The 27,973-nt window shown below is 38.2% G+C and overlaps 1 protein-coding gene across 5 annotated transcripts in view; it reads left to right on the forward strand.

The window, feature by feature from the left end:
* The window catches only part of MYO5B (myosin VB), a 391,629-nt gene that overhangs the window by 307,093 nt on the left and 56,563 nt on the right, over positions 1-27,973 (forward strand). For all 5 annotated transcript variants that reach the window (XM_042448811.1, XM_042448812.1, XM_042448813.1 and 2 more), the window contains 7 exons: positions 3,775-3,889; positions 4,540-4,751; positions 8,953-9,109; positions 11,503-11,742; positions 20,957-21,193; positions 24,761-24,845; positions 26,307-26,455. In XM_042448811.1, coding sequence (XP_042304745.1) covers positions 3,775-3,889; positions 4,540-4,751; positions 8,953-9,109; positions 11,503-11,742; positions 20,957-21,193; positions 24,761-24,845; positions 26,307-26,455 — 1,195 coding nt within the window. The remainder of the gene's footprint in view (positions 1-3,774; positions 3,890-4,539; positions 4,752-8,952; positions 9,110-11,502; positions 11,743-20,956; positions 21,194-24,760; positions 24,846-26,306; positions 26,456-27,973) is intronic.

The raw sequence follows: 27,973 nt of genomic DNA on the forward strand, positions 1-27,973 counted from the left end.
ATTAAAATAAATATAGAACAAAGAAAGAAAAATAAACGGGAAGAATTAGAGTTACAAAGTAGACTTCAAAGAAAGGAAAGAGAATGGAAGGAGAAAGGAGATAAAAAACTGAAACTTGGAAGTACAGATCTTACAGGAAAAAATTAAAGCAATGACAATTAAAGAGATCTCCGGAAAAATGAAAATGATAAGACAGAAGAATTTCGAAAGTGGAAACAAAGCAGGAAAACTATTGGCACAAAAAATAAAAAAGCATAAAGAGAAGAAAATAATTAATGAAATAAGATATAATGACAAATATTACACAACACAAAGTGAGAGTATAGAAAAATTTGTAAAATATTATGAAGAGTTATATGATGACAAGATAGAAATAGAAAATAAAGAGAATAAAATTGAAGCATATTTGAAGAAGCAAAATACTAAGTCAATTAAAGAGATACAAAAGCAGAATCTAAACAAAGAATTTTCCAGTAATGAAATAATAGAAGCCATTCAGAAACAGAAACTAGGAAAAGCAGCAGGTCCTGATGGTTTATCATCATTATATTATAAAAAATTTAAAGAAGAACTTGTGGAACCACTTAAAAATACATTTAATGAAATTAAGACTTATGGTATACCAGATACATGGAGAGAAGCTTTAATAACAGTCATCCCTAAGGGAGAGAACGATCTTGTTGAAATAAAAAATTACAGACCCTATTTCATTAACAAATGTTGATTATAAAATTTTTACATCAATAGTGGCAGAACGTCTTAAGAAAATTTTGAACAATTATATACATCATGATCAAAATGGATTCCTGCCGAGAAGACAAGGCTATAGTAATATAAGGACACTTATTAACATTTTGGAATATTATGAACAACATAATGAAAAAAAATTAGCTTGTATATCACTGGATGCGGAAAAAGCCTTTGATCGGGTGGATTGGGAATTTCTATTTCAAGTTATTCAAAAAATCAATATGGGTGAAGATTTCTTAAAGTGGATAGGTGCAATTTATAAAGACCAAAAAGCAAAATTATTAATCAATGAAGAGAAATCCAAATGTTTTAGTATTAAAAGGGGTACAAGGCAGGGGTGCCCCTTGTCCCCTTTACTCTTTATCCTATTGATTGAAGTTTTGGCCAATAGAATTAGGGAGGAGAAAGGAATTGAAGGGGTTAAAATCAAAAACTTTGTTTATAAACTAAAAAATTTTGCAGACGATATTATTGTTTTTCTAAATGATCCTTTGGAAAGCATTGATATATTAAATCAAGTCGTAAATGAGTTTGGATCTTTAGCAGGATTTAAAATAAATTCGGAAAAAACTATGATACTCTGTAAGAACATGCGCAAGGAAGAAGAAAAACAACTAAGGGAAAGATCAGGATTTGGTATAAAGACTAAGATTAAATATCTAGGAATCTATTTTTCCAACAGAAATATCGAATTGTTTCAAAACAACTATGTAAAAATATGGGAAGAGATAAAAAAAGATTTAAGAAAATGGTCGAAACATAACTTATCTTTTTTAGGAAGAATTGACCTGATCAAAATGAATGTATTGCCAAGGTTGATGTACCTATTTTCTAACATTCCAATTATGACTAATGATAAATACTTTGATATATGGCAAAGAGAATTAACAAGATTTCTATGGCAGGGTAAGAAAACAAGAATAAAATGGAAATTGCTAACAGAAGATAAATTAAAAGGGGGGTGTAATTTACCAAACCTTAGATTATATTATTATGCTGTTTGTTTAAAGTGGCTAGAAGAGTGGTGTACTTTAAAAAATGATGCCTTGTTGAATATAGAAGGTTATGCTTTGAATATGGGTATACATGCATATTTATGGTATAATACACCTAAGAAGGATAGCATATTTAATCAACGCATCATCAGAAGAGCAATACTTAAAGTTTGGTTAAAAATTAAACATCAATTTTATAATAGTATTCCCTCCTGGGTATCATTACAGGAAGCATATTATAGCAGAACTAAAAGCAAGGATCATGCATGGTTAAGATATGCAGATATAATAACTAAAGACACTACGGGGAAATATACCATGAAATCAATGGAAGAAATTAACAAGAGAGGTAACATACAAGATTGGTTTTTATATACCCAACTAAGAAATCGCTTTATGGAGGATAATAAATCACCAGGATTGACTACAATAGGTAATGAAATAGATGAGATCATAATGGATAAGCAGGGAAAACATATATCTAAATATTATAAAGTGCTAAAACAAAGAGATTTAGAAAATGAAACCATTAAACACTGTATGGTAAAGTGGGCGCAGGACATTAAGAGCACAATTACTCTGGAAGAATGGGAAAAGGCTTGGAAAGAAACAAATAAATTTACTTTGTGCCAAAACTACAAAGAAAACTATATCAAAATGATGCATAGATGGTACCTTTCTCCAGACTTGATTAACCATATATATAAAACAGGCAATAATAATTGTTCGAAGTGTGGGAAACCAGAAGGGAGTTTAATACATATGTGGTGGTTATGTGTGAAAGCAAAAGATTTTTGGAAAAGAATTCTAGAAACAATGCAAAATATCTTAGGTATAAATATAACTTTAGATCCAAAATTGTTTCTTTTAAACATAACTCAAAGCATAAAAAATACAAAATCTTATAGAATCATTTTGTATATGGTATCCTGCGCAAGAATGTTATACGCTAAATATTGGAAAGATGTAAATATTCCATCTAATGCAGAATGGCTAATCAAGTTATATGAGGCAAAAAATATGGACATACTCTCCGCCTCATTGAAAGGAAGTTCAGAAGAAACTATGAAGGAAGAATGGGTATGTTTGGATATATATGAAAATAAGGGTAACATAATTAATCTATAAATAATCACTGGTTGAGAAGTAAAGATATGTCAAGATGATTATCCATGTGAATTTTTTTTTCTTTTTTGTTTGAAATAAGAGGAATAAACTTTTAGCTTATAGTTTAGATATTTCCAAATGTAAAGGAAGGTGGGATAGGAAGAGTGATAAGAGTAGTAATAGCCTTGTAGAGAGTTTAGTTTTATGTGGTATGTTTATCAGACTAAATGAGTTGGTGGAATATCTATTGTAGTAAATGTATTATATGTTGTATGGTTAATGGTATATAATGGTATGTAATTGTAAATTTAAATGTTTATTTGTTTTTTGTTTTTTTTTTATTTTGTCATGTGTATTTGTTCGTTTTTAATTGTAATAAAGAAATTTTTAAAAAAAAAGAAAAGAAAAAAGGCTTTTCCTTGGCCTAAAATGGCTGGAGTAGGCCTGAAACCATGGAATAATGCCACCCCAATGTCTTCTGGGGTATTTGTGGCAAAAAAAAAAGTATTGCCAGGGAGGATGTGCAGTCCTCCAAGGTCTCCTGGGGTGCTAATGTGGCCCCCTGGGTTTTCACAACCTTGATATAGGACTTGCCCAACCTGGATATAGAACTTGAATGCATCTGGCAGTAATGGAAGGAGCTTGAGAGATCTGGCATTTTTATTTTATTTATTTTATTTTCAGCCACCAATCCAGGTTGCCTTACATCTTTTGTGGCAGGAATTTAAAACACTCTAACACTCTTGGTTGGCAGCTTTACTCACTGTTCTTCAAATGCCTGCTCTAATCCCACTGTGTATTTTAAGGAGCCACTATGTGTTTTTGTACCCTGCAGTGGTTTTCATCTGAGATCTTTATTGTTCTACCTTTCCCAGACTGTTCTCTCATTATTCATTTAAATCCTTTTTTGCTTCCTTTCCAGGTGGACCTACCATGACTTTTTGAACAGGTATCGAGTTCTTATGAAAAAACGGGATGTCTCAAAAAAGGAAGACAAAAAGTTGGCATGTAAAACACTGCTTGAAAGCCTAGTTAAGGTGAGTGTTAACCAAGGTTAAGAGGCTACCTGTTCTCACCTTCATGCAGCTTTGGCACTCTGAAGTCACTGTTTCTATCTTCCTACTTAACCTCCCCCCCCCAAAAAAAAAAATCCCAGTTGACCAGACACTGATATAGCCTGATGGACCTGGGAGTCTTTTGTGAAAGGAAGGGAAGACTTGGAGGAAAATAGTGCAGGCTGCATGCAAAGCAATAGAAATGTTGAGTTCTTAAGTTCCTTCAGAGATGATCTGTCTCATTTTCCTGACATATGTATTTGAATTATCCACATAGTGTGCACAGAGATATATCTTTTCCTGGTATGTTTATATTAAATAATCATGCATAAAGTGGCAGCTCCTTCCCTCTCTTTCATCAGCAACACCCACGGAGTACGCCACTTTGTTTATACCATGAAGTTCACCAAAACACACTGAATCTGAGTACTTGATGATGATGATGATTCTGCCTTTTTTCCAATATAAATAAAATAAGTAATAAATATGTCATTTTGGGGGTACCTGTGATTGGTAGAGATATGAGATTTTTGCTTCATTTCACTGTAAAATGTCATACAGAACCCTATGTGCTGATGAAAAAAATGAATGTTACTTTCCTTAATCCATTTGCCTATTATGTTTTTCGAAAGGATCCTGACAAGTTCCAGTTTGGGCGTACCAAGATCTTCTTCCGTGCTGGCCAGGTGGCGTACTTGGAGAAACTACGGGCAGACAAGTTCCGTGCTGCTACCATCATGATACAGAAGACAGTCCGTGGCTGGTTGCAGAGACTGAAGTACAAAAGGATGAGAGAGGCAGCAATAATAATCCAGAGACACACTCGAGGGCACCTGGCACGCAGGTGAGCATAAAGTGTGATTTCCCCAAAATAATTGGTTCCTATTTCCATAATGGCATAACAATATTTTGTGACATTGATAACTCTGAAAATCAAGTACTTTGATGTTTTAGTTTGTAATCCAGCTCTCAGGGCCATATAAAGAACAGTTTTAATAATCCAAATACCTGAATTAAAATACAGTAACAGGTTGCTTTAGGGCCTGTACTACAGAGATTTATAACAGCAATTAATGCATGAGAAGAAATCGTGAAAATATCTACTAAAATACAGACTTCAAATCAATATAGACAGATTTAGTCTGTATCTTAATATTGGTATTTTTAAGGTTTTTAATACTATTAAAACTGGTCTGTTTATCAGTGACCAGTTATTATTATTATTATTATTATTATTATTATTATTATTATTATTAACCTTTATTTATAAAGCGCTGTAAATTTACACAGCGCTGTACATACAATCTTTTTAAAGCCTTTTATGATTTGACTATTTTGTTGTTGAGATTTATTTCCTTTGTTTCCTGTTTATTTTAGGATTGTATCATCTGTGAAGTAGAAGGCTTTCATTGCCGGCATCCATAGTTTTTTGTGGGTTTTTCGGGCTATGTGGCCATGTTCTAGCAGAGTTTCTTCCTGGCGTTTCGCCTGTGGCTGACATCTTCTGAGAATGTTTGCCTGGAAAAGACTTGGCTATATATATTGTGTGATTTGGAAAGGCAGGAGTGATCATCTGTTTGCAATGGCAGGAGTGAGACTTGCTTACTCCAAAACACTGCAGCAGATATGGAAATTCTAGCAGCATTTCCTCCTGGCCACCTTCAGGTATCTCCAAACAAAACTAAGGGTGCATCTACACTGTAGAAATAATGCAGTTTGACTCCACTTTGAGTGCTGTAGCTTCATCCTATGGAATCCTGGAATTTTCAGTTTTACAAGATCTTTAGTCTTCTCTGCCAAAGAGTGCTGGTTCCTCACAGAACTACAGATCCCAGGATTCTGTAGGATGGAGCCATGGCAGTTAAAGTGGTGTCAAACTGCAATATTTCTACAGTGTAAGATGCTCCCTGCGGCTTTACCATAATCTTTCTCCACAGCCCTTTTCACAATCATCTTCACAGGCTGCGAAGCAAGATGACCATTTCTGGGCAGAAGGACAATTGGAAGGCAGAAGAGCTGAAACCTAGATGTTTATCACACTATGCTCTTAAAGAGGTACTATTCCAGTGTGACTCCTCTAGCAGCCTCCTGTTGCATGCTGGGATTGGCAGTTTTAAGGAGCTGAATTTCTCTGCCTGAGAATTCTAAATACCCCTCCTTAAAACTGCCAATCCCAGCATGCAACAGGAGGCAGCTAGAGGAGTCACACTGGAATAGTACCTCTTTAAGAGCTCGTCTGATAAACACCATAGACTCGTCCTTCTGAGCTCATCTACTATGCCGCCAATGTGTTTAAATCCACAGAATGTCCCAGAAAAAGTTGTAATAAAAGTATCTTACCATGGAGGCATTCTGCAGAGAATATGGTGGCCATCATTAACTGTAATTGCATCTCAGGACTGACACATTTAATCTGTTAAAAGCAAATGATATGAAGAGTTATTGTCTTTCTATCCACTTAATAACTACTTCCATATTAATTAATCTATTATTTTAAAAAAAGTCTCTCCTTCTTACTGGAGTAAATTTGAGGCCTATTATTTTGAGAGTTAGGTGTGACTGAAAGTGTCCAAATGCCGTGTTTGCTCATTTGGTACTTCCATCCTTTCTGTATAATAGACTCTTCTTCCATCATATGGAAGTCAGTCCTGCTTCATAAGAAATTGGATTAGCCGCCTCCACTTTCATAAGTTGGTTTCTTAAAAAAAAATTGCTGAAAGCAAAGAACAAGTCATAAAATCCAAGGAAGCATTCTGGCATGGCAGGGATTGAACTACATAGCCCCTACAATCCCTTCCAGTACCATGATCCTCTGATATTTGACCCATGGGATTCCTGGTTTATAGTCCAGGCGTAATCAATAAAACATATGCAACAATGGCGGGGTACAGACTTCCAGAAAGAGGTGGCCGGGAGCCGCCTTTCTTTTCCGCATAGCCGCACCGCAGCAACCAAATTGCACGGTTCGGCTACGCGGAAAGCAAAGGAGTGCTGAAAAGCGGCTCCTTTTAGCACCACCACAAACTGCCTGCAATGGTGCGAGCACGTCACTGCTGCGCGCGCCAATTTGCGCAGCGATGATATCCTGGTGACATCTGGAAATGGCACCTTGAGGCAACCCTAGCACGTCATCAGGACGTGCTAAAGGGCCCGTCTGTCCAGGGCCTAAAATAAGTAACTTGTCTTTTAAAATGTGTGCTTTTTTATAAATATTTACTGCATTGTAGAGATGTGATAATGAGCTGGTTGTAAATTTTTCAAGTAAAATTTCTCAGCTTTGATGGTGCACAAGGATACTAACCGCATCCCAAATTAAGCACCTTGTTGGAATCGCTCGGCATCATGTTCCTCAGTGTTGCCAAACCAGGGCAGATTGCTTAAAATGTCAAATCAATTTGCTGGCATTGTGCTAGATTTCTTGTAACCAGTAGTTATGCAGTGCTACACTTTCTCTTGGTGCTGTGGGACTGGAACAGCTAACCTTCACGAGGATGTCTTTTGAGTTTTAAAATTTAAGACCAAAACATGAAAACCAAACAGAAATGAAATATATAGATGTGTGTGCTACTTTTTTATACGTCCTGAAAGAGCATTAAAGAACTTTTCAGATATTGCAGCCAAGTACTTTTAAAAAAAAAAAACTACCAGTAGCAGTAGTTAATTTGTTCCTGGACAAGACTTCTGACCCATGTTCACAGGTTAAAAGGGTGCCCAGTAGCCAATTTCTACATGCCACTGATGTTTTCCTGGGAGCTTGCACCAGTGAGCATTACAGTAGACACAACAGGTGGGAGATTACATGGAGAATCGGATGTGTAGGGAAAGATAATTGCTGTTTTAGTGATTAAGACTGAACTGTGAGACAGTCATGGGTCAAATATCATAGGATCATAGTGTTGGAAAGAACTGCACGGCTATGTAGTTCAATTCCCTGCCATGGCAGAATACACTGCTAAACCACTCCTGGAAATGGCCATTCGACTGGTGTTTAAACACCTTCTAAGAAGAAAACTCTGTCACCAACTCAGTCAGGCTATTCCACTGTCAAGTCAGAACTTACCATCAAGTGGTTCTTCCTAAAGTTAAGGTGGAATTTCTTTTCTTGTAATTTGATTCCATTGGTTCATGTCCTGATTTCTGGAGAAGCAGAAAACAAGTTCACTCCATTTGCAATGGCAGAGAACTCACCTGATGCCTTGGGCAATCCACTGCAATGCCAAATAAGATAAGAGCTTCAGATCCTATAATCAGCAGAAGATTCTCACAATTAGCCGTCGGCCAAGCCATCCACCCCCAGGCAGTTCCCCTTTTGCAAAATGGGAGAAACTAGTGTGAAAATTGTAAAACGTCTTGGTTAATCTGTTGTTAATCTGTAAAGAATCATGACAACTCCCTGTTTGGAAATACATTTTTATATAACCATATTTTATATGGTTGTATTCTTGATTTTAATTGGGGTTGCTCTTCTTGATAGAACTCCAAGGCTGATTCACACTACAGAATTATAGTTTTAACTTTCCACTTTAACTATCATAGCAGCATCCCATGGAATCCTGGGATTTGCAGTTTAAGAAAGGGCATTTAGAATTCTCAGCCAGAGCACTCAATTGCCTCACCAAACTACAAACCCCATCATTACATAGGATGGAAACAATACAGTTAAAGTGGAGCAGTAGCACTTGTAATTCTGTCATGTGAATGGGCAACTAGTAGTTAGTGCCAACAAAAGCTGAACCAACATGGGTCCAGAAAGAAATAAGGGGAAGCTAGCCCCATTATCAAGAGAATTGGGAAAAGGCAGCTCACCAAATAAACAACAAGCCAATGAAGAGTAGACATGCTCAACAGCTAGCAAATGTTCAGTGTTGGTTGGAAAAGAGGAACAAAAGCAATGGAGTGAAATATCATGGAGGAAAACATGACTGACTAGTTGGAATCCTGATTAGGAGCACCTGTTAGAGTCTAATGTTACACAGCAACATTTTTATTTCATTTTCAGACGTCATTTGTAGTTGCTAAGCCTTGTCCTCCTTGCCCTTTTACAGACTAGCTGATCGTCTGAGGAAAACGAGAGCTGCCATTGTTTTCCAGAAGCAATATCGAATGTTGAGGATCCGCCATGCGTACCAAACAATCCGTAAATCTGCCATCACTATCCAAGCCTTCACCCGAGGAATGTTTGTGAGAAGGACCTATCAAAAGGTGTGTTTACTGTTTTGAAATTGCCTTTAAAAGATAGGGGTCTCACAGTTTTGTCTGTCAGCATCCTGATTGAAGCTTGTTTTTTAATACTAGGGATTCAACCAAATTTCCAACTTCTAAGGATTTTGGCCATCTCTCTCCTCCCCCCCCCTCTCTCTATCTCTTTTGCTGGGTCATTCCCTCCTTCACCCCCTATTTTGCTCTTTTTCTTAAGCTGGATGCCTGGGCATTTTCAGCTTCCAAAGGCATTAAGAGCAAATCATTTGAGTGTTGAAGGTGTACAGGCAAAAGCAATTGTTCTGCAGCCCCTCAGAAAGCTAGCTTAATGAAGCTGTTCACACTGAGAGGTGCCCAAGGCAGAGTGGAAATCTGGAAATGTCATATAGTATCAGCCTCTCAGCTGAAGAGCTTACCTGATGGAACAGTGTTTATCTGAGTCATACTTGGAAGCACATTTGTCGGTCTTACAGCTGATATTCATGATCTCTCTACCTGCAGTGGCCACCCTTTCCTTCATGGTGGCTGCTCTCTACTTGTGACAAGTGGGGCATCATTAGACCCATTTGCAAGAGCAGGATCTGTAACTTTATATTTCCAATTCCCTTTTTTGCCCTTTGTAATAAAAACTGGCAGGTTCTGGTCAGGTCAGACAAGTCAGAAGATCCAGAATGTAGTTATAAAGGTGAGGGTGGGGCCCTCAGATTGGCCCTCAGATTAGTTTTTCGTTCAGTGTCCAAATTTCTAGCATTGCCTTGCCTTGCAACTTTGTTGGGGCTGCATTCACACTGCAGCAATAATCCAGGTTAACACCACTTCAACAGGCATGGCTCAATGCTATGGGATTCTGGAGATGGTAGTTTGTTGTGGCACCAGAGCTCTCTGACAGTGAAGGCTAAATGTCTCACAAAACTACTATAGCATTGAGTTAAAGTGCTGTCAGACTGGATTATTTCTGCAGTGCAGATTTAGCCTTAGAAATACAGTTTAGGCATCCAAAGGAAAGGGGAAGACAAAGTTAGCAAGGGAATGCAAAACAGCAAATACACTAGGTGTAAACAATTTTCAATCTCTCTCTCTCTCTCTCTCTCTCTCTCTGCAATGCTAGAAATTTGGGGGCTGAAGGAAAATTTCATTCGGGGGATACAATTCTTATTTGAGATGCAAGATCCTCAATTTGGATTCTGCTGTAGTTAGATTTTATCTTTTTAGTAGGTTTTAACATAAATTGTTTAATTTGGAAAGAATAATCTAGTTTTGAAAATCAGAAGTAGAGTTCCAACCACTACCATTTGTTGTGGTGTTGAAGGTTGTTTGGGGTTGTTTTGTTTTGTGGCATTTTTGGCAGTCCCATAAAGGATTCCCATTAGCCACTGCATCCATTGCAGCTGTCTACCCCTAAACTAGAACCTGGAATCTCCCCATCTTAGGCCATCATTTCAACTATAACACTACACTGACTGTCAGTTATCTGAGGTTCTTGTGGAATAAAATGTATGCCTTAGTGTCCTGATGAAAGACCTGTTAAATAGTTAATGAGTGCTGTTCATATTAAAAAGAAGAATGTAGCAGCAGCAATGATATCGGTAGTGCTATGTTATATCACTCTACAGGGATCCTTGGTTAGCAAAGCCTCTGACAAAGAAACTACTTTTTAGAAATTCTTTTTTATTCCTGCTCGTTTTTCCTCCCTGTCCTCTGTCAAACTGGAAGGTTTTTTTTAGCTGCATCAGGATTGGAAGGGTGTTGAGGAAGGCCAGAAAAATACAGACTTTTGGTACTAAATTACAGCAGTGTATCCACAGAAAATGTAATAAAACTTGAGCTGGGAAAGAATGGGATTCTATAGTAGCTGTGTAGCAGTGCCTACCTGCCTAAAACAGGCAAGGTAAACAACAGTTGTTTTCAAAATCACTTTCTGAGCATTATGAACAGCAAAGCAGAGAGAAAGGGGGAAAGCAAAAAAGCCTGACTCGCGTTCTATCCCCAGCATGTTAAAAAAGCATGGATCTTTATTCTGGCCCATCAAAATGGAAATCATAAGAGAAGTGGAGACTGGTGAAAGAAAGAAAGAAAGAAAGAAAGAAAGAAAGAAAGAATCCCTAGACACATTTTGTAAGAAGCTTTCAAGAGGTCTTTAGAAGGTTCAAAATGTTTTTGTTTACTTATACAATGCTTATCTGACCTTGTTGTCTCATTTCATATGGGCATATTGTAGTTCTGCATTAAAGGTTTGCTGGAACATGCTGAACCATTGCTTGTGTGTGTATTACTTAAAGAAGTAATGCTCAGTAACACATCTACATTGTTCACTGTGTCATATTTGTATTGTTTGAAGCTCCCCTCTTCTGTCTCCTAACTTCTCCTGAGGGTCATTTTATCCCTTTGTCTTGTAGATGCTAATGGAGCACAAAGCCACAATCATCCAGAAGCACGCCCGGGCTTGGCTGGCTCGGAAGCATTTTGTCCAATTCCGAAGTGCTGCTGTGGTCGTCCAGTGCTACTTCAGGCGCATGAAGGCCAAGCAAGAGCTGAAAGCCCTGAAAATAGAGGCACGGTCAGCAGAGCACTTGAAGAGGCTCAACATCGGCATGGAGAACAAGGTTGTTCAGCTGCAGAGGAAGATAGATGAACAGGTAAATCCTCTGCATCTTCTTGTGTTCTGTAGAGCCAGACTTCTCAGCTCCTCTGAATTTTAGGGGCTGTTCTCATCCATGGAATGTATTTCTCATTCCATAAATGAGATAGGAATTGTGTTATGTGCAGAACTTACTGGTAAATCATACTGGAGGTTCACAGTGGCCAACAATTCTCCCAGGCCATACACACACCGATCCAATTTCAAAAACAGTTTTAGAAAGGTTTATACTGTTTTCAGTTCTCATGATTATGGAAGTCACTTGGAAACACATGATCTGACTACAGTGATTTCTTGTATCCCAGTCACTATTTATAGTCTAGTCTTAAAAATTATGTACTTCTTTCTTCCAGGCTTAGTATTTGCAGTAACCTTTCAGGGCTCCCTAAGAGAACTTGCCAGACATTCCCAGTAGAATTTAAACCAGGAGTCCACCACATGTATTTGACTACAGTTCTTATCACTGTTGATCATTGGCTTTGCTGGCATGGTTTGCTGGCTGTTTCAGTCCAGCAATACCTGTATCTGGAGAGCTGTGTGCTCCTCATTCCAGACTGATACAGTGAACTGGGCTTTGGCATCTGATTTATTTCTAAAACTTAATTTATTTCAACATTTATATCACACTTTCTTTGTTAAAAGTTGCCAAAAGGTTACAGTAAAACAGTTTGAAGAGATACAAGTCCACAGAAATTCTCAAGGTAAGGAGCCAATGTGGTTTGAGCATTGGAACATGACTCTGGAGACCAGGGTTGGAATCCCCATTCGGCCATGGAAACTCACTGAGTGACCCTGGCCAAGTCACACTCTCTCAGCTTCAGAGGAGGCAAAGGGAATCCCCCTCTGAACAAATTCAAACCCTGATTTACCAGAATTCTAGTCCAACACTCAAAACACTATACCACACTGGTTCTGTTGAAAAATTCCTGTCTTCATTTTCTACTTATGGCAGAGGCATCTGGATTTCAGATCAGTATCTCAAGGAATGGACAGTTTCATATGTGTCATGCTCGGTATGACAATATGGGAGGAAGTGGCTATTGTATGACTGAATATATCACCAGTCTCAAAATTCAGTGAACCTATTGGGGAGTGGAGAGACATAAAAATAAAAATTACTGCTTTGAGCTTCCCGGGGATAGTTGGCTCTGAGGTTGAGAAGAAACGAAAGTCTGGATAAATTGGGATGAAAACTGCTTGCTGAAGTGAACACCTATTATTAGTTTAGTGGTTAACCCACTTAGTAGTTCTTTGCAGTTTGGCCATAAAATTGGGATGTCTGATACCCTCCCTGTTATTGCCAAATTGATTTCCATCTCACCAAAAAGCAGGACTGCATGTCCAAAATATTTATTAGCAAAGGAAGAGATGCAATTTTTTGCAAATGCTAGGGCTTTTTCTAACATTTTAATTACACCCAAGCAATTGCACATTGTGCCCTCTTCAGACAAAGTGTTGCTTATCCTTGTTTCCTTTAGATGCTGGGTAATTAGTTCCTGTAGTAGGCTGCTACTCAAAAAGCTCAGTCTTTTCCCCATTTCTTGCAAGTGCAAATATAATTTGCAATGTCACTGGTTTCTCTTGTTTGTGTGTACAGTGGACCCTTGTTATACGCTGGGGTTTGGTTCCAAGATCTCCCGTGTATAACAAAATCCGTGTATGCTCAAGTCCCATTACATATAATGACATAGCAAAATGGTGTCCCTTATAAAAAATGGAAAATCAAGGTAAATTTATACTTTTTTGTAACATTTTCAAACCGTTTATGCTTAAATCCGTGTATAAAAAAATCCATGTATAATAAGGGCCAACTGTATCTATTTGTTTGCTGTAAAATAAATTGTTTCTTTCTTCAGGGCATAACTATCTGTAGCTACTGTCAAACACTATAGCTATTGCAGTTATTGTCAAATACCTGTTTACATAGCAAGTTCTTTACTTGCAGGTTAAGGGAGGTAAGAGAGAGGGCCAGGAATCCCAAGGTCTGGTAGTAGCCATTGAGAAGGCTCTGTCCTGTGTCCCCACCAGATGAGCCTGTGATGGTGACAGGACCTAGAGAAAGCTCTCCCTGAAGAATCTTAAAACATGTATAGATTTATTATAGGAAGATACAAGTAAAAAACACACTACAGAAATAATCCAGTTTGAGACTACTTTAACTACCCTGGTTAATGCTAGGGTATTCTGGGAACTGTAGTGTTGTGTGACATTTAGCCTTCTCTGTGAGAGAACTCTGGTGCCCCAATAAACTACAATTCCCAGGATTCCCTAGCACTTTAACAAGCAGTCTCAAACTGGGTTATTTCTGCAGTGTGTTTTAGATTACAGTCTTCCCCAGAAGGGCCTTTTGTCCTATGAGGCCCTCTATCTTGATATCACTGTTGGAAATGCAAATTGCATAAAAGCAGAATTTGGCAAAGTTCCTATTTTGGACGGTAGCTACCAGAATTCACCCAAAAGTTTGAGGATTCTGGGAGCCATAGTCCAGAATAGGAACATTTCAAAGCTTTGGGTAAAGGACTCTCAGAATAACCCAAGAAAACCATTCTGAAGGTCATAGATGCCAAAGAAAAAAGAAAGAAAGAGCAATTGACAGCTTGAGTGAGCATTTAACAACAACAACAAAATTGAAAGCATAGCCTTGCTTAACCTTGGCTCAGACTGAATTAAATAAGACAATTGTAAGTCCTGAAGAGAAATCCCTCTAGTGTGCAGATTTTGCTGTGGTGTTGAAAGGAAACTGCTGCCAAGCCAAGCTTTCTCACTAAGACTTCATTGTGCTGTTCTTCCATCATTTATCTCTATTGAATGCTGGAAAAGCCATGCTAAGATAGATAACAGTGTAAGAGATAACAATCTTTCTCTTCTTTTGCTTTCATTGATCATGGACTAGAAAGAGAAGCACCAAGTTTGTTTTGGCAGAAAAGACACATATATTAGAGAGTCTTTTTTAGATTATAGAGATATATAGATGATGGAGATATGGCTTCTATCATCTGAGGTCTCCATTGGCCTTGGTTGTGGCATTTTGTAGCTAAACAATTTAAGTAATCATTTTAAATAAGATGGATAATCCCTTAACTTTATTTATTCTGTATTCTATCTCTCCTTCCTAATATTCTGAGAGGACCATCTGTTGCTAAAACTTAGCAAGTAATTATTTTTCCTCATTTGCAGCACAGAATAATGTTATGTTTTGTATTTGAGGTTTGGAGGTGGAAAGAATATTATCATGTCCCTACAGGAGCAACATCTTCACCCAGCTATAAAATAATTGGAAACATTGGTCATATCAGCACATTTTAGATGTGATTTCTTGAACTTGTTTGCAGTAGGTCCTTGGTATCCATTGGGAATTGGTTCCAGGACTGCCTACTCCCTGCCCTGTGGATACCAAGATTTGTGGATGCTCACGTACCATTATACAGTGCTCCCACGTTATATGCAGGTGCACCAGAAGAATCCTCGGCGGCCCGGAAGAAGTAATGGGGTCTTCAAGCTGTGGATAATTGAATTCATGGATGCCAAATTTATGGATACAGAGGACCAGCTGTAGTAATACACAAAAGATCATGCAGTATACATTTTTTGTTAATATTAATATATAGTTGATACATATCAGAGTAATACAGTCAGCCCTCCTTATCCATTGATTATTTATCCACAGATTCAACCATCCACGTCTTAAAAATATTCAAAACAAATATAAATTCCAAAAAACAAAATTTGATTTTGCCATTTTGTACAGGTGACACCATTTTACTATGCCATTGTATTTCATGGTACTTAAGCATCCATGAATTTTGGTATCCATGGGGGATCCTGAAACAAAACCCAGTGGGCCCACTGTATTTGTTAGCCATTGATTCTTCCAAATAGAGAACCCTAACAATGCCATTCGAAAGACATTGTGTAAACTATTCCATCTTTCCCTTGGGTATCTTTTTCAAGCATAACAGGTTTCTATTACTTCTATTGTTAATTAAGAAGAGAGATGGGGAAAGTGATGGGAAAACACAGGAAGTTTATAAATAGGTTACAGCAATATCAGGTCCCTAAATTCCAGGAAAGAAACAAAGTGATTGAATAATAAAACTTTCACCTGGAAGCACCTATCAGAGATTTGTATCTGTGTTCTCATTTATGGTTGTTTCTAATTTCTGTTTCTCTAGTTTGCACATGAACTAATGTCATACGGATTTGACAAATATTTTGCAATAGAGGTATATCAGACCTTAGGACCTGCTGCTTGTATGTTAATAGGTTTTTCTCCTTAAATAAAAACATTGCTATGTTTTTTGCACAAATTAATGGTGAATATTTGGGGTTGTTTTTGGTGATATGATAGCCATGTTTAGGTATCTGTCACCGAAATTTATATTTTTTGCTACACCAGAGACCAGGACACAAACAAATGGTTCAAATTACAAGAAAGGTTTCATCTAAACCAGGGGTAGGCAACCGTTTTGAGCCGGGGGCCGGGTTGCTGTCCCTCAGACAACTGGGGGGCCGAAGCCAAAAATAAATAATTAAATAATTTTTTTAAAAAAAATTAAATAAATAAATAAACCGGGACAAATGTAAGACAGCATTTTCAAATGGTGGACACTTTTTTTAAAAAAGTGGAGGACACGCAAAAAAAATTGCTGATTTTTTAAAAAAATGTTAATATAAATGCATGTTTCTGAGGCGTCTATAGACAATTTCCCCCTTGCCCCTCCGCGCGAGAGGCCAAAGGCCCCGGCGGCAATCGGCGTCAGGACCAGGCTGGGGCTGGTCTCAAGGCCTCGCTGGGCCGCATCCGGCCCGTGGGCCGCAGGTTGCCTACCCCTGATCTAAACATTTGGTAGAATTTTCTTGGGCTAAGAGCTGTTTCACAGTAAAATAGCATACCTCAGAAGATGTTGTGGTGGCTTTTAAAAAGAGATTAGATGGCCACCCATCAAAAATGTTTTAGCAGTGGGTTGCTGCATGGCAAGCAATAGGATTAGATGGACCTTGAGATTCTTTCTGTGGTGTGATAGTCTTAACATTCCAAGTTTTTAAAATCTTTTGCAGACAAATCATAAATGCATCTGTAATGTCTATAGCAGCTGTTGATGCACTGATATAATAATAATAATAATAATAATAATAATAATAATAATAATAATAATAGCAACAACAACAACAATAATACAGTTTATTTATAGATCGCTTTTCCAAAATAGATCAAAGCGGTGTACAACATAACAAAACAAATCAATTCAAAATAAAACATAACATATTACAATCATAATCAAATGATAAAACTACTAAAATTACAATTAAAAACTATTAGAACCATACAACTATTAAAACCCAATATAAACTAGCTGGATAAAACAATGTGCATATCGAGGGAAAACAATATCAGGATACATGGGGGAAAGCTTGTTGAAAAAGAAAAGTCTTGAGTTTTTTTCTATAAAGGTCTAGGGAGGTGACGGAACAGAGCTTGTCGGGAAGGGTGTTCCAAATCTGCGGGGCTGAGATGGAGAATGCCCTTTGTGAGGTCGATGTATATCTCGTCTTCGAGACCCTCAACAAATGCTTCCCGACCAACCTGAGAGTGCGGGGCGGGTTGTACGGGGAGAGGCGGTCCTCCAAGTACCCTGGGCCCAAGCCATTTAGGGCTTTATAGGTAATAACCAACACCTTGTATTGTGCTCGGAAGCGAATGGGCAGCCAGTGCAGATCTTGCAGAATAGGTGTTATATGGTTAGCCCTGGAACATCCAGTGACCAGCCTTGCTGCCATATTCTGTACTAATTGAAGCTTCTGGGTTTGGTGCAAGGGTTGCCCCATGTAGAGAGCATTACAGAAATCCAATCGAGAGGTTACCAGAGCATGTACCACTGTTTCAAGGTCCCTCTGGCCTAGGTAGGGTCACAGCTGGCGTATCAGCCGAAGCTGATAACAGGCGCTTCTGACCGTCGCATCCACCTGAGAAGTCAGGCGGAGTGACGACTCCAAAAGCACCCCCAGACTGCGAACTGAGTCCTTCAGGGGGAGCATGACCCCATTCAGGACAGGTGGACAAATTTCCTTTCCCGGGCCAAGAGAACCTATCACAAGTACTTCCATTTTCTCTGGATTCAGACTGAGTCTGTTTTCCCTCATCCAGCCCATTATCGACTCCAAGCAGGCATTTAGAGAAGACATGCCATCCCTAGTCACTGCATCAGTCGGAAACACAGAGAAGTATATTTGGGTGTCATCAGCGTACTGATAACACTGCGCCACGTGTCTCCGGATGATCTCTCCCAGTGGTTTCATGTAAATGTTAAATAGCATGGGGGACAGAATAGCTCCTTGAGGGACACCAGATGTAAGCGCCCTCTTATCGGAGCAAACGTCCCCCAGCTGCACCATCTGGAATCTACCCGAGAGGTAGGATCGGAGCCACTGGAGCGCAGTGCCCCCGATACCCAACTCTCTCAGGCATTCCAGAAGGATACCATGGTCGATGGTATCGAAAGCCGCTGAGATGTCCAAAAGCACTAACAGGGACACGCTTCCCCTGTCCATGCTCAGACGGAGATCATCGACTAAGGCGACCATGGCAGTCTCAACTCCATAGCCCGCCCGGAAGCTGGTTTGAAATGGGTCTAGAAAATCTGTTTCATCCAAGATCCCTTGAAGCTGAAAAGCAACTGCTCTCTTGATCACCTTCCCCAAAAAAGGCAGCAGCGAAACTGGCCGATAATTATTTCGAATTAGGGGGTCTAGGGAGGGCTCTTTTAGCAGCGGTTTTACTACTGCAGATTTTAGGCTAGATGGAAAGTGTCCTTCCCCGAAAGATGAATTAATTATACGGCGTAACATCACAGTTACCGCTGTCCCCCCCTGAGCCGCCAGCCATGAGGGGCAGGGATCGAGGGAGCATATGTCCTCTACAGGTCTTGGTCAAAAACATTACTTCTTCTTTCTGTTCATCTGTGTCTTGATCTCTCCCACCCCGACCTTCCATGCATTCATTTGGATTTCTCTGAGGCAGTCAGTTATTGCTGTCTTAAAGATAATGAGATTCCCAAACCTCCTTTCAGTCTTATCTCATGTCTGAGCCTGTCTGATAGTTCTTGGTTCTTGTTCATTTTGATGGCAGACCTATTACAGTGGATCCTTGTTATACGCTGGGGTTTGGTTCCAAGATCCCCCGTGGATAACAAAATCTGTGTATGCTCAAGTCCTATTAAATACAGTGACATAGCAAAATGGTGTCCCTTATATAAAATAGAAAAATCAAGGTTTGATACTTGAAATTTATACTTTTTTTTAAATATTTTCAAGCTGTGGATGCTTGAATCCGTGTATAAAAAATCTGTGTATAAGGAGGGCCAACTGTATATGGTATTCTCCTAAGCAGTCCCTTCTCATTGCTTAAAACTGGAAAAAGAAAGAACTTGCTTGTGATTAGGAATGTAATTATTCACTAAGTTTTTTTCCAAAGGAAGCAAGTAACAATTTTAACCATTTTCTTCCCACTGTAAGAAAGTCTTCAAAAGCCACACATATTCGAAGCCTATTCATAATTCAAGAGTTACTCTGTGCAAAATTTGTACATGGTTTTCTTTTGCAGAAGAAAAGTGTTTTCTGTGCAGGGAGCAGCACTTTCTACATGGAAAATAATATTTCTATGCCGAAGTATTATTTCTTGCACAGAAAATGTTTTCTATGTAAAGCAATTGTGTGTGGGTTTTGTGTAAATCCCCGGTTTCAGCATTTCCTGTACAAGAAACAGCTTTTTCCATTGAGGAAATAATATTTCTATATAGAAATATTATGTGCTATGCTGGAAATGGTTTCTTTTTCCTGCACAAAACAAGAATTTTGCATGGAATATGTTCCAAGACATCAGTCCAAGATTCTTTTAATTATAGTTTCTCAACACTGAAACCATTTTTTCAATGTTTTTAAAAAATATTCTTTCCATCTGTATTTGAAATGAAGGGTTCTGGCCTATAGTATGACGCAGATGTCTTGGGACTATGAACGCTTGTCAGTTCTTTTCTCTATCTGATCCAGTAGGTCCTGCTTTCTTTAGTTTCAATTATATACCATCCTTCCTCCGGTGATCTCAAGACAGTATACATAGCTTCAATAAATCAGTAAACAAAGGGACCTTGGAGCACCTTTTAAGATTAACTGAAAGAGAAGAGTTGGTAGCATGGGCTTTTGTAGACTTGAGTCATGCATCTGAGGAAATAGGCTCAAGAAGACTACGGAACCTCATGCTACCAACTTCTCTCTTTCAGTTAGTCTCTAAGGTGGTACAAGATCCCTTTGCATCTTTAAATCCCTTGAAGGTTGGAGGTGAAACAGAAACACTTAAATAAATAAAAACTAAATACTACTGCACCATAAGATAGACCCATGACAGTCTGTTTGATATGATACATGAATGAGGGTATTGGACACTTAGAAATGTGTATTATATAGGAATAATCATTTAAGAGGTTCTTTCCAAATGTGTACTTGGTTGCAAACCAAGACTTGTGGAAATGTGATTTGTAGCCTAGGTCCACCTAGGCTGCATTTACATTGCAGAATAAATGCAGTTTAACACTACTTTAACTGCAATAACTTAATGCTGTGGAATTTATTCATCTGATGAAGTGGGCTTTATGTATATGTATATCATAACTATTGTATTAGTCTTAATGGTGCAACAGAGTAATAGTGGGAGAGTATCAAAATTTCTGTACTGAGAACACCCAGGCTTTTCGGGCTATGTGGCCATGTTCTAAAAGAGTTTATTCCTGATGTTTCACCAGTATCTGTGGCTGGCATCTTCAGAGAATACAGGAGATGGTACATCACAGTAAAAAACCTATCAGGAAAAGAATATTCAATTATTTTAATAATAGTAGTAGATGTATAATGCTAATATAATTAATATAATAATTATCTAATTACATTTTTGTGTTTTATACATTTATCAAATACATTTAAAGTAAATAAATAAAATTATATTTTTAACAGTATTTTAATTATATAATATATAATAAAATAGAATAATAGAATGATATGATACAATATCAATATTAGTAATAATATACATTTACAATAATATAAAATAACAAACAGGCGGTTATTTTTAAAGTATCTTTGAATGTTCTTTTGTAGTGTGTTACTACTTCTATGGAGTTCTGGGGTGGTTTTATATGCTCCTTTTTCTCCCCTCATTTCAGAACAAAGAATACAAGCTCCTAACGGAGCAGTTATCCTCAACCACCTCCACTTATTCCACTGAGATGGACAAGCTAAAGAAGGAACTGGAACGCTATCAGCAGAAGAAGGGAGATGGGAACCAGATTACAAGTTTGCAAGAAGAGATCGACTCTCTCCGGTTGGCTCTGGAGAAGGCGCATGGGGAGAGAAAGATTGTGGAAGACACCTACACAAAGGAGAAAGACATGCTCCGAAGGGTAATGCACTCCAGATTTTCAGCATCATAGAATCATGATCAAGGCTTGGAAAAGTTATCTTTTTGGATTCCAGAATCTCCTAGCCAGTATGGTCAAGGGCTTGTATTTGTCGTCCAAAAAATAACTTTTCCAAGCTTTTTTCTGACAATGCGCAAGGTATATGAATGCATCTGAACTAGGAATTGAAAGAGTATTCTGTGTTATCCCACCCCCCACCCAAAAGAAAAGGGGATGTGGGTTCCTGGCTTTTGAGAAGTCCTGTCTGGAAGAATAGCCCAGCAGTGAGACTTTTTTAGTAGTTTTAAATTTTTTCTCCTGGTTTTAGATATCCTGAAATATGCCCCCCCCAAAAAAAAAAAAAAAAAAAAACCTGATTTTGCAGAGAAAACATGTTTGTAGTGCAGCAAAACCATGTATATTTTATGCAGAACAATTTCTTGGAATGGTTTGAGATATACAAATATGAGGAGAATAATGTCCAGAATTATTCACTGCAAGCATACTTTTTTTCTAACAACAACAAAACCCCCAAGGTTTTTGTGTAAACTAATCTGTTGGGGAGAGGAAGCCCACTGATGCGAAATATCAAAAAATGCATGAAACTGCTTGTAATCTCACCCAGGTTGCTTTTAAAATGATTGAAAGAAAAAATTTACGTGATTTGTCCTTACATGCTTGAATGAAATTAGTGAAGAGCTATATTCTAATGGATAACTGAATCCTTGGAGGGAGAATAGCAGATTGAGGAATTTGGTGTTACCACGCTGAAACATTCATTGCTTCCCAGAGGCTGGGCTGTGAAACCTTATTCATTGGCAGTTTATAACTTAAACTGGGTCATTTTCAGTCTTGTAGCACTTAAACTTCTCACTAGTTTCTATAATCCTGCTGTGAGGAACTGCATGGATTAATGGATTGTTCTGACAACTCCCCTATTTTATTTTGGATTAGCAAAACACTTAATTAAAAATAGCAAAGTCCACATAGTACTAAAGCTACCAGATTTAAAAACATTGATTGAGGAAAATCAAATGCAGGAGTGTGTGTACAGTGGGTCATAAAAAGGAAAAGAAAAAATATATGATTTTCTCCCCCCTCCAAAAAAAAAAATCTGAATCTATTCTGCAATCTATATTGATCAAGTCATTTCCAACTTATAGTCACCCTATGATGATCCTATCATGGGGTTTGCTTGGCAAACATTTGTTCATTGGGGGTTTGCCTTTGCTTTCCTTTAAGGCTGAGGGAATGTGACTGGCTCAACCTCACCTAGTGGATTTCCATGGCTGAACCCTGATCTCCAGAGTCATATTGCAACATTCAAACCACTACACCATTCTGCCTCTCTATAGTGTATACAGTTTTATGCTAATTTGGTGATTTTAGAAAGTATAGTGACATGGGAAATTTTGGGTCAGTCATGTGGAAAAGCAATGGAGAGGAACCCTGAACAAGGGGAAATATTTTTCAGCCACCTCTGCCCCAAACTCTGAGGTTCAACACCAATTGCTATATTACTTTCAAGTCTTATTGTTGCAACCATAAGGACTAGAAACTAGCTTTTCATCAAAAAAACCTTTCTCCATGGCTTTTTAGCTTGCAACAGCATGTACAAGGTTAGGCTAATAGCTGTGTTCATATCTTAGGGGAAACGAATGCACCAGGATGTTTCAGGGAGATCATTTAATGAAAGTGCTGCTCTATTTTTGTTGCTTTGGGATTTTTCTTATTCTTTTTCTTGGTCTTTCTGTCATTTTTCAAGCACACAGAGTAACTCCTTCTAACACAGTTAGAACCTTTTGTAATAAATGGTTTGTTCCCTACTGACTCCTGCTTTCCATTTAAGGTTTTTTTAATGCAGTATGCAATTATTGATAAAATCCCTCTGCAAATTCTGCCTGCGAAGAAAACCAAGGAATGGTGTATGAACATAGATAAAAATTAGGTTGCTGTAGAAATGTATAAGGCTTTCCGGCATGTAGGACAGCAGAAAAAAATCATGATTATACTGACATAACAAAGCTTTCATTCTCTAGCAACTCAGAATCTATGTGTACTCTGCGTAGCAATTTTCCAAATTATAGTTGTTCTGCTCTGAACTGCAATTGTATTGACTGGGAGGAACACCACAGTGAAATTCAGGGTTTGAGAGAAGCTTTGTACATGCGCAGCACAACAAAGCAGTATCGTATACACAAAAATGGTTTCTCCAAAACATTTTCTTGAAGTAAGACTGCTACTGGGCCTGGTGTGTTTGGAATAGATTTATTTTGCCAGTTTGGGCTCTAAAATTCAAGTACATTCCAAGTTACACTGAGCTTTTTTTTTTACTCTCAGAGAAAATGAAGTTACTGTATATACTGATGTATAAGTCTAGAAATTTTAGTCAGAAATATGATCCGTTCCGGACCCCCCATGAAAACGGAAATCCGCTTATATTCAAGCAGCATTGGCTTGAATGGTGGAGTGTGCCTGCTTTTGCGTGCCCCATTTTTGTCCCCCTGCATTTGCCGCCTGCGAACAGGCGAGGGGCGCGTACTTCAAGTCCACAAAAACAGATTACACTTCTTTTAGTATCAGTTGTCTAGATATGCTATGGCCGTTGTTCAGAGAGCTTTCACAGTCTATTAGACAAAGGCATTCTGCAAAATCAGCAATACAGAGGTTGCCAAGATGAGGCTAGGTTAGGTTTTCTGGACAAATGATTCTCAAGGGGAAAAGTTGCTTTGAGAGGGAGATTAAAGATTTTGTTGTTGTTGTTGTTGTTAATGTGGAGGTATGCCAACTCCTCAGTTCTGCAGGAAACTTCATTTAAGCATACCTCTGTGAAAGTTTGCTTACTTCTAAATCAGTAAAATGTTCCTTTAGTAAGATGGAATCAGCTTGTTCTCTGATGATGTTTTATATAGTGCTCATAAGTCAACATGATGCATAACAATTGAATAGTTTTCAAGCTTTCTGCCATAAGAGAATTTGTTGCCATATTGACTCGCTACTGAGGAAAATCTTTAAATGCTTTCTAGGGGATCTCATTCTATTATGGATGACTCAAAGGTTTTGACTTAGTTGCAGCATCCTCAGTCCATACTGAGCCTGTTACATGGGGAGATTGAAGGGAATTGACCAGCTGTCCTTCAAGGGCCACAGTCCACTGTCATGGACCTTCTCATCTGAAGTGGCAGAAATAGTGGAGAGAGTAGAGGGGATTGATGCTTCTTTTAGGTTCTCCACTAAGCTCTCATTTTTTACCATTCTGCTCAGAGAAAGGGATGGTTCCTTTTTTTTAATAAAAGTTAAGTACAATACTTACATTGATCAAAGCATATACATGAGTATTTTTTTTAATTTAAAAAACCCCTCATATTACTCAAAGCAGCTCTTCAGACTAAGGTGTTAAGGTTACACTTTCATGGTTGTGTATAGTTATTCCAGCAACTGAAGGGAGAACAAGAAACCGGTTTAGCTATAAAAGCCAGCCAGGTGAAACCCAATCGCTTTATGAAGCTGGGTGACCTTGGCTTGGCCTCCATTGCAGATGGTAATATTGCTCCCTTATTTTCTCCTTAGCGGATATCAGACTTGGAGGAAGAAAATGTGCTATTAAAGCAGGAAAAAGAAGAGCTTAACAACAAAATCTTGTGTCAGTCGGAAGGTAAGGAGGAGCAGCATATGGCTTAATTAATATTGTAAATGAATTGAAGGATTTCCAATATTGTTTGTTGCAGTTTTTTTTCTTTATATGCCTGTGGAATATCCTTCATCTTTAGATGCAGCTGTGATTCAAGCAACACTTGAAATTGCTCCTTCTCTGAGATGGGATAGAGACTGATTTTAATCACTGGAGGGGAGATTTAAGGAAGGGATAAAGCATCTCCTGCAAAGGTTTGCAAATTGTGCCCCTACAGTGTGGTTGGACTGCAGTTCCCATCTCCCTAGCTGTTGGCTGTGCTTATTGGGGCTGATGGGAATTGCAATTCAACACCATCTGGATGGCTTCAAGTTGCCCACCCCTGATTTAAAGAACATCCCTCTCTTCAATCTCATTTCAAGACTCACTGAGAGCAATTCCAACTACTTTGAAATGCCACAATGGAAATTTAAGTACAGAGGGGTACAAATGGCAGCAATTGTATCCTCCAAAGGACCTGTTTAAAATGGCATGTCACAGAGAGCCAGTAGTTTGACAAGTTGATTTAAACATTGTGAATGTGAGAAAACAGCTGAGAAACTCTGTGTGAGGAATACAAGCACTTGATTCATACCGTTGTTATATATTTTACTGTAAAAGCACATAACTCTCAACAAAGAATTTTCTTTCAATATTGGGCTCTCACCAGAAAAGAACACTTTTATTTGATTGCTACATGAGGTTTAATTGACCAATCAAGTAAATCTGTATATGTCTAAAGCAATAATTTTGAAGACATTTTCCCTTATTTTTAGATGGCATATAGAAGAGTCATTAGATGTATAAAGGAGATATTTCACTCAGTTTGGGAGTAAATAACAAATAGATCTAAAATGATGTTTGTCATGCTGGTGCAGGATTTTGAGTGTTGTAGCACAAAAGCCTTGTGGAATATAATCCAAAACCTAGCTTTCCAAAGCCCTCGGCTGATTAAATATTGCAGCCTTTTTCACAGTAGGTAGAACAGAGGTCATGCATATTTTTGAAACTAGCAGGACAAGCCAGGATGAATTAAAACAGACTGTTTTAAGAGTGCTATCAACAGGTCCCCCCACCTCAATTCTGTGAACTTGAATTGATAGTGTATGTAGAGAGATCTTGTACCGCCTTTGAGACTAACTAAAGAAAGAAGTTGGCAGCATGAGCTTTAGTAGACTTAAGTCTACAAAAGTTTGTGCTGCCAGTGTATTTTGTTAATTAGTCTCAAAGGTGCTACAAGATCTCTCTACATACTGATTCTATGACTAACACAGCTATATCTTTGAACTGAATTGACAACGAGTGTTACCTGCATAGACACCAGGTAGCTGAAAACAGAATTCTAAGATGCTGTTGTTGTTATTATATCAACTGTCACAGTGCCCTTTTATAGCAATCGAAGAATTAAAACATGTCAAAAAAATTTCCCTGCATTTTTTTCATAAGATGAATTTGCACAAATTGCCATTGAGGAAAATCTCCTTATGAAGAAGGAGCTGGATGAGGAGAGAACTCGCTATCAGAATCTTGTGAAGGAGTATTCAAGGCTAGAGCAGAGATACGATAACTTGAGGGATGAGATGACTATCATAAAGGTAATGTGAAACTATTTTTACTTCGATACTAGACTGAGATATTTGTAAATAGCATTCTGTGGACTTCAGTAATATCTCTGACAATGTTTTGTAACTGTTTCTTGCTGCAACAGATTTGGAAATAATTTTGAAGGGTATTTAGGGCTAACTATTTAGTTCCAAGCAATTTCCTATAAATATAATGGATTTATATTTATATATTCAGTGGTTTCACTGAGTTACAGACAAGGGTGCTTACAGCGCAAATCTCATTTCAGACATAAATTCTCTGTGTGCCTCCAGGTCAGTCTTTCAAGCCCCCTTCGTCATTTGTAATAGAAAGAAAATAATAACTATACTATAGGGTTGTTGTAAGCTCAGTGAATATTGAACATTCAGCTTGCTTTTCACTTAGCAGACATGTCTACACACACACACACACACAAGTACTGACCCAATGGGTCTACAATGCCACTTTCCATTTGAACATTTTGCCTACTAATGTCTTAAAGGCTATTCTTGGGATTCCCCAAACATGGTATTTTTTAAAATATATTTTTCTTCATATGAAAAGATTGCCATTATCTAGTTCTTGTGCATCTGTAGTGATATTTTTGCTACATAAGCAACAGCATTCACAACCTGAACAAACCAAGAGGAACGATAGACGTAGTACAGCATTGTATGAGCTACATAGAGGAGCGATCACAAAAGCCACTACTTTCCCAATTGCACAAATCTAAGGAGTAAAACAAACCTTACAGTGAAGAAAGCTAGTAGGAAGAAAAATAACTCATTTGAAATATGGTACTGGAGGAGAGTTCTATAGATATCATGAACTGCCAAAAAGACAAATACATGGGTCCTAGAGCAAATCATAGCTGACCTCCCCCTAGAAGTCAAGATGACTAAACAGAGACTTCCATACTTTGATCATGTCATGAGAAGCCATGATTTAATGGAAAAGGTGATAATGCTTGGGAAGATGGTAGGAAAAGAGGAAGACTGCATTACAGGTGGAGAGACTCAGTCAATAATGCCATAGCTCTGAGTATACAAGGCCTTAGCAGGACACTCCTGGTTTTTCATTCAAAGGCTACCATGAGTTGAAGTTGATTTGACAACCATTAATAACAACAATAAAACAAACCTTCCCTGAGAGTAAGTTTGACATCACTGCTCCAGAAAGCCCTGTTTCCAGGGTATCTTTCATACTAGACAGTTATGGCACTTCAATACCTCTTTAATTTCCATGGTTCCATCCTAGGGCATTTTGTTATTTTTAGTTTCATGAATGATTTAATCCTGTGCCAAAAAGCTCACCAAACGACAAATCCCAAGATTCTGTAGAGTGCAGGCATGGCAAATGGAATTAAAAGGCCCAGGTTGTCATCCACTTTGCTTCAGATGTTGAAGGAACCTAGACCAAGAATCCCAGGGGATATCTTGAAATACTGGGTGGTTTCTTGTGAGAGAAGGCTGGAAGAGGAGCTGGAATGCATTCAGATACAGTCCAAGTAGCCTTTTGGATAAGAGTCA

This window comes from Sceloporus undulatus, chromosome 2, assembly GCF_019175285.1.
Source record: "Sceloporus undulatus isolate JIND9_A2432 ecotype Alabama chromosome 2, SceUnd_v1.1, whole genome shotgun sequence".
In the NCBI taxonomy this organism is placed as follows: domain Eukaryota; kingdom Metazoa; phylum Chordata; class Lepidosauria; order Squamata; family Phrynosomatidae; genus Sceloporus; species Sceloporus undulatus.